Source organism: Tachysurus vachellii, chromosome 9 (genome assembly GCF_030014155.1).
Source record: "Tachysurus vachellii isolate PV-2020 chromosome 9, HZAU_Pvac_v1, whole genome shotgun sequence".
Classification (NCBI taxonomy): domain Eukaryota; kingdom Metazoa; phylum Chordata; class Actinopteri; order Siluriformes; family Bagridae; genus Tachysurus; species Tachysurus vachellii.
Genome location: NC_083468.1, coordinates 340491 through 346764, shown reverse-complemented (window position 1 = coordinate 346764; position 6274 = coordinate 340491). Strand labels below are relative to the sequence as shown.

General features: G+C 42.7%; 1 protein-coding gene across 1 annotated transcript in view; it reads left to right on the top strand.

The window, feature by feature from the left end:
* Positions 1 to 1782, top strand: part of LOC132851760 (ADP-ribosylation factor 5) — a 4512-nt gene extending 2730 nt beyond the window's left edge. The window contains exons 3-6 of the mRNA XM_060878754.1: positions 300 to 409; positions 1118 to 1189; positions 1302 to 1427; positions 1608 to 1782. Coding sequence (XP_060734737.1) covers positions 300 to 409; positions 1118 to 1189; positions 1302 to 1427; positions 1608 to 1694 — 395 coding nt within the window. The 3' untranslated portion in view covers positions 1695 to 1782. The remainder of the gene's footprint in view (positions 1 to 299; positions 410 to 1117; positions 1190 to 1301; positions 1428 to 1607) is intronic.
* Positions 1783 to 6274: the final 4492 nt, after the last annotated feature.

The following is a 6274-nucleotide window of genomic DNA, read 5'->3' as shown; positions in this document are numbered from 1 at the left end:
TTGTTGCTTCATGGGGAAATTGCACCACATTTAGAGGTCACTGTTAAACTTGTGTTCAGAAAACCACAGACTTAGTGCATCTTTATTTACCAGCTTATTCTTTCTTTATTTGGTTTATAATTTTTTATATAATTTTTTTTTATTTCTTAACAATAATGAATCCGTTTGTTATCGTTTATAACCATGTCACACTACTGTATTCTTTAAATCTGTTAATAAACTCTTGGAGAAATGAGACTTTGATTGTTTCAGATGAACTCGTCCTTCTGCAACACTGTCGTTGTTTTCCTCTTCTTCAGGTTTTAATGTGGAGACTGTGGAGTACAGGAACATCTGCTTCACCGTGTGGGATGTTGGTGGTCAGGATAAAATCCGTCCTCTGTGGAGACATTACTTCCAGAACACTCAGGTACACACAAGCATTTTGCACATCACACACACAGCAGTTTCACCTTCTTCAGGTGTTCAGGTCAGATGTTCTTTCATCTGTGTTTATTAGTTAAACGAGTTATTTATGTTTTCTCTTAAATTCCAGTTAGAATTGCGTAGAGCTGGACAGGAAGTCCACAGGAGTAAACCAACAATTCTTCTACTTTGGTCTTTAGAGGTCGCTACAGTGAATAATCAGTTTCCACCTAACTCTATCCTCATCATCCTCGACTCTCACACCAGATACCTTCATGTCCTCGTTTAACACACCCATATATCTCCGCTTTGTGCTTCCTCTTGACCTCTGACCTGCAGCTCCATCTCATTTACAGCATTTAGCAGTCCAGCAGCCTTTATCCAGAGTGACTTACATTTTTATTATTTCAGTTTATACAACTTAATGGCCTTGTTCAGTGGCCCAGCAGTGGCAGCTTGGTGGACCTGGGATTGGAACTCATAACCTTAACCACTAGGCTTCCACATCCCTTTACCACAACCATAACCCTAACCACATCTTCAACATCCTCCTACCAATATAACCATCTCCCTCCTCTCTACATGTCCAAACCGTCTCAATCTAGTCTCTCTGTCCTCGTCCCCTAAACAGCCGACCTGAGCCGTCCCTTTGATGTGCTCCTTCCTAATCCTGTCCATCCTCCACATGATGTGTTCTGTGGTTTCTCTCCAGGGTCTGATCTTCGTGGTGGACAGTAATGACAGAGAGAGAGTGGCTGAGTCTGCTGATGAACTCTCCAAAATGGTGAGATCTGATGGTTATGTGAGAGAAGTTAGTGATGTGGGAGTTAAAGCACCATGACATAACTGTCTGTCTGTCTGTCTGTCTGTCTGTCTGTCTGTCTGCATGTGTTCAGCTGCAAGAAGATGAGCTGAGAGACGCTGTGCTGCTGGTGTTTGCTAACAAACAGGATCTGCCCAACGCCATGCCGGTCAGCGAGCTCACAGATAAACTGGGCCTGCAGAGTTTGCGCAGCCGAACGGTACTTTCTCTCTCTCTCTGTATCTCTCTCTCTGTATCTCTCTCTCTGTATCTCTCTCCCTCTTTCTCTCTCTCTCTCTCTCTCACACACACACACACACACTTTCTAATATTACAGAATGCGTTGTTATGTGTGTTCTTACTGTGTGTGTGTGTGTGTGTGTGTGTTTTGTCTCTGCAGTGGTACGTTCAGGCCACATGCGCTACACAAGGTACTGGACTCTATGAAGGACTGGACTGGTTATCCAACGAGCTGTCTAAACGCTAGTGCTGTCCATCACCCCTCATACAGCGAGAAGGGGTGTGTGTGTGTGTGTGTGTGTGTGTGTGTGTGTGTGTGTGTGTGTGTGTGTGTGTGTGTGTGTGTGTGTGTGTGTGTGCGCGTGTGTGTGTGCGCGTGTGTGTGCGCGCGTGTGTGTGCGCGCGTGTGTGTGCGCGCGTGTGTGTGCGCGCGTGTGTGTGCGCGCGTGTGTGTGCGCGCGTGTGTGTGCGCGCGTGTGTGTGCGCGCGTGTGTGTGCGCGCGTGTGTGTGCGCGCGCGTGTGTGCGCGCGCGTGTGTGCGCGCGCGTGTGTGCGCGCGCGTGTGCGCGCGCGCGTGTGCGCGCGCGCGTGTGCGCGCGCGCGTGTGTGTGTGCGCGCGTGTGTGTGTGCGCGCGTGTGTGTGTGCGCGCGTGTGTGTGTGCGCGCGTGTGTGTGTGTACACAGGTGATCTATCTATGAACTCTGTTCTCAAGAACTAGTGTGTGATGATGGGACTGAAACCGGGGGATGGGGTTCGTTACCACCACCGTGTTCCTGTTTTTTCTCTTATTTCCAGTCTTGTCATGTTTAGTTTTATTGTTTTATCTGATTAGTAATAAGATATAACGGGTCGAGTCACGTGACTCGTCTCTTTGGTTTTTATTCACGGAACAAGCCACGCCCACTTTTCTGTCAGTGAGCAACGGATTAATTGCGTAATTAATAAAGTAAGGAGATGTTGTAAGTTGTAGCTGTTGCTCCTTGTAGATCTGCAGTAACACTCAAGTTTGGGTACTTAGATAGTCATAAATATCAGATTGGGTTGATTCATCTGTCTAATCTAATCTAATCACTCACATGACTCACTGTTGTAGACATCGTGTTTATTTATTCATTAATTAACCAATTAGAGGCCATAATGATGAGTTTCATTCTAATGTAAGCTTTGGCTAATGTCCAGGCTCCATGGGATAAATGATGTGAAAGCTAAATGTTTAATAATATTTACACCTTTACAGTTAAACTGCACTAAAATTTGCATATTACTTCAACTGTGTTAGATTTATTTTGTAAGAAATTTTTGAGCTTTTTTTTTAGTTTAGATTTCTTTCTTGTCTGTTGTGTTTCCTACATTACCCACAATGCCATGCTGAGTGTAATGCAGTGGAGCTTTAGTCCTTCGGTCTGTTCTTCTCATCTGCTCATGTAGTGGAGTTGTTTAGCTGCATTGCATTCTGGGACCAGTGTTTATTCCAGCTCTTCTGCTTCTACACTAAATGTCTTGTTAACACGACGCTGATAAATGAGCCGTGAGTGAGGATGTAGTTTTGTTTATGTGCTGATGCTGAATGCTGCTTCGCCTCGTGACATCAGAGTGACACACAATCACAAACTTCTCCCAGGAATAACAACAACGTTCCCACACATTAGACCCACAATATCTGAACATGTCACTTATTCCAGTATAAACAGATGTAATGGGTTTCTGGGTGGAGTTGAAGTTCAGCTTTAGGGTTAACAGCAGTGTCATGAAATCAATCCTCATTTGTTGTTGGAAACGAGACCAGCTCAGTGTTTCAGAGCAACACGTCATCTAAAGTGCTGATTTTATACCTGGAGCCTTGTGTGTCTGTCCGGTGTGAAGGTCACTGCATCTTTACTCCTCACATTCCGAGCTGTATGAACTGTGTATGACTTTATTTTCTGTTTATTTCCTCGAGCCAAAGTCCCAGGTTCACTGTTGATGATCATGTCCTCAGTGTCTCCGCCTGCTCTTATATTAATGTGTCGCTCGAGTCAGGTTGAAGATTTTGTGACTGAATTCCACGACAGAATCCATTGTGTTCCACACACTCAGTTATCAGACGTCTCTCTTTTAAAACAAATCCATACAGATTACAAAGACTCATTAAAACACTCCTGAAGCTTGAAGCAGCATGATGTGTAAAGTGTAAAGCCTCACAGCCCTGCGTCCCTCAGCAGGGGTTTTAATAAACATGGATAATAAAAGAACTGCAGCGTTTGTTTGTGCTTTTCTTTTTCTTTTAGAAATACGACCTGCAGCAGGAAAGTCTGATCTAAAGTTTTATTAAATCAGTTTTTAATTTGTTTCTTTGCAGTTGGTATTTTTATGTCAAATAAAATGCTCCTTTGTTTAAACACCACACAGTAACACACTTGTTTCTGAAGGAGTTTCACGTCGATCTGTTTCTCCTGGAGAACACTGTAAGGTTCTAGATCCACTGGCAGTGTGTAAGGAGACAAAACCTCCAGTGAGCTCATTAAACATGTCATTTACTTCATCTGATACAAATGATAACATTTACAAAGCCAAAAAAACTCAACAATTCATCCAGAAATATGGAAACTTTATTATTATTAGAAGTATTAATTATTGTTGTTATTATTGTTGTTATTATTATTGTTGATTCATCATGAAATGTTAGAGTTTCAGTTTTGAGGACGTGTGATTTCATGTGTATTATTGTAATATTAGGCAGTTGGCAATAAGTTTGAACACTTTCTGGGATCCTGGTCTGAAGAACAAAGTGCAAAAAACAACTTTTTTTAATGGAGAAAATTTATCAAGCACATTTAGCAAAATAAGGATTAAAAGAATACATTTCATTATTTTAAATAAGGTTTTAAAGACCAATGACTAAGTGGAAGTGTCTTAACGTATATAATAAACTCATGAATGTAGAGGTTTAATTAAGTATTTAAATAATTAATTAAAGGTGTTTGCTTGCTGTGACAGAATCGATATGTTCTCATGGTTACAGATCTCACGAGGAGGAAGAGGAGTTAAATCATGTCTCCCCAAGGACGTGGCACTCGGCCCTTCTGCCCCTCTGTCAGGCATCGTGTGGAGGGTGACGCCATCCAGATAGTCTGCACTTAGGGTTCAGCAGGTCTGCAGTGTACAGCACCGGGTCCAGAACATCAGATTCCAGAAACAACCACAAAAAGCTTTCTCTTTTCTGGTGTCTGTTGCTTGGTTGGCAGGTTCTGTGGTTGTCCTGCCTGAAACTAACAACCTGTTACGATCTCTTCAAGGCTGTGCGCCACTCAGGAAAACTCTGGAACACGAGTCTGGTGTGGAGTGTTTTATTTTTTAATAAATAAATTTTTAACACGAGGCTCCTGTCTGATCGATTCTCATGGGAAAGAGATTTTTTGTGGATATAAAGATATCTTTTAGATGATTAGAATAAAAGCTTAAAGTCAGTTCTCTTCTGTATATTAGCATAAATAACTCAGAGTAGTGATTAGTGCAGAGTAAAATGTCTGTTATAAGACTGAATAAAGGCTCTCCAGTGTAATTTGGGGGAAGTCCGTGGCCTAATGGTTAGAGAGTTTGACTCCTAACCTTAAGGTTGTGGGTTCGAGTCTCGGGCCCTTGATAAATAAGCATAAATGGCTGCCCACTGCTCCGTTTCTCTGTCATCTTCCTTGTTCCTGTAATTGTAGCCATGTTGATGCTGTTATACACTTAAAATAGGAAATAATTACTGAGACACAACATGGACATTCACACATCAGCGCAGACACTTTTTACTCTGTGTGTGTGTGTGTGTGTGTAAATGCTTATTCTACATATGTCCTGTCCTTGAACCTGCTTGAGCTAAACACAGTTCTTAAGGTATATAATGCAGCATCCTTGGACAGACAGATGTCCCTCTACAACAGGAACCGTGAAGGAGCAGAATTTCTCACTGGAAACTCAACCTTCTGCAGCAGTTTTCTGATCAACAGCCACTGGGTTCTTTCAGACACTCACCGCTACACAGATTCAGGTGCTTCCCGGTGACCTTCAACAGCATCAGCCTCAGAACATCAACCTGAGACATCTGATCACCATCAACAGCTACGTGTCCATCGTGTCTCTGCCCAGCAGCTCTGTCCCCTCCTGACATCCCCTCCTGAATCAGTGCCAGCTGGAGCAACACCTTCCCCTAACAGACTAACGCTGCTGAGTGGCACCATCTGTAGGAAGTCCTACTCAGGTCACATCATGTTCTTCACTGATTCCTGGAGGGAGGTAAAGGTTCATGCAGGGTGACTCAGCTGCAGGTGATGGTGTCTCTGGGGTGAAATTTGTGCTCAGTTAAACAAACCTGGTGTCTTCACCAAGGCAACTTCTCCTCCTGGATCAGCAGCACCATCAGCACATGACAATAGTGTGTGTGTACCATGTGTATACCGTGTGTGTGTGTGTGTGTGTGTATGTGTGTGTATACCATGTGTGTGTGTATGTGTATGTGTGTGTATGTATGTGTGTGTATACCATGTGTATGTGTGTGTATACCGTGTGTGTGTGTATGGGTGTGTATACCGTGTATGTGTGTGTATACCGTGTGTGTGTGTGTATGTGTGTGTATACCGTGTGTGTGTGTATGTGTGTGTATACCATGTGTGTGTGTGTGTGTGTGTCCCTAAACACCAAGATACATTAATAACAAAAACTAAATACATTTATTTACCTAAATTAAAGTTTAAGCAGCTCGGTGTTAAAACATTCAGCACATTGTAATGACATCATCCTTTTGTCTATAAATGTGTCAGATCTTTAATCTTTAGCTTCTTAGAAATATAATGAAATAAATC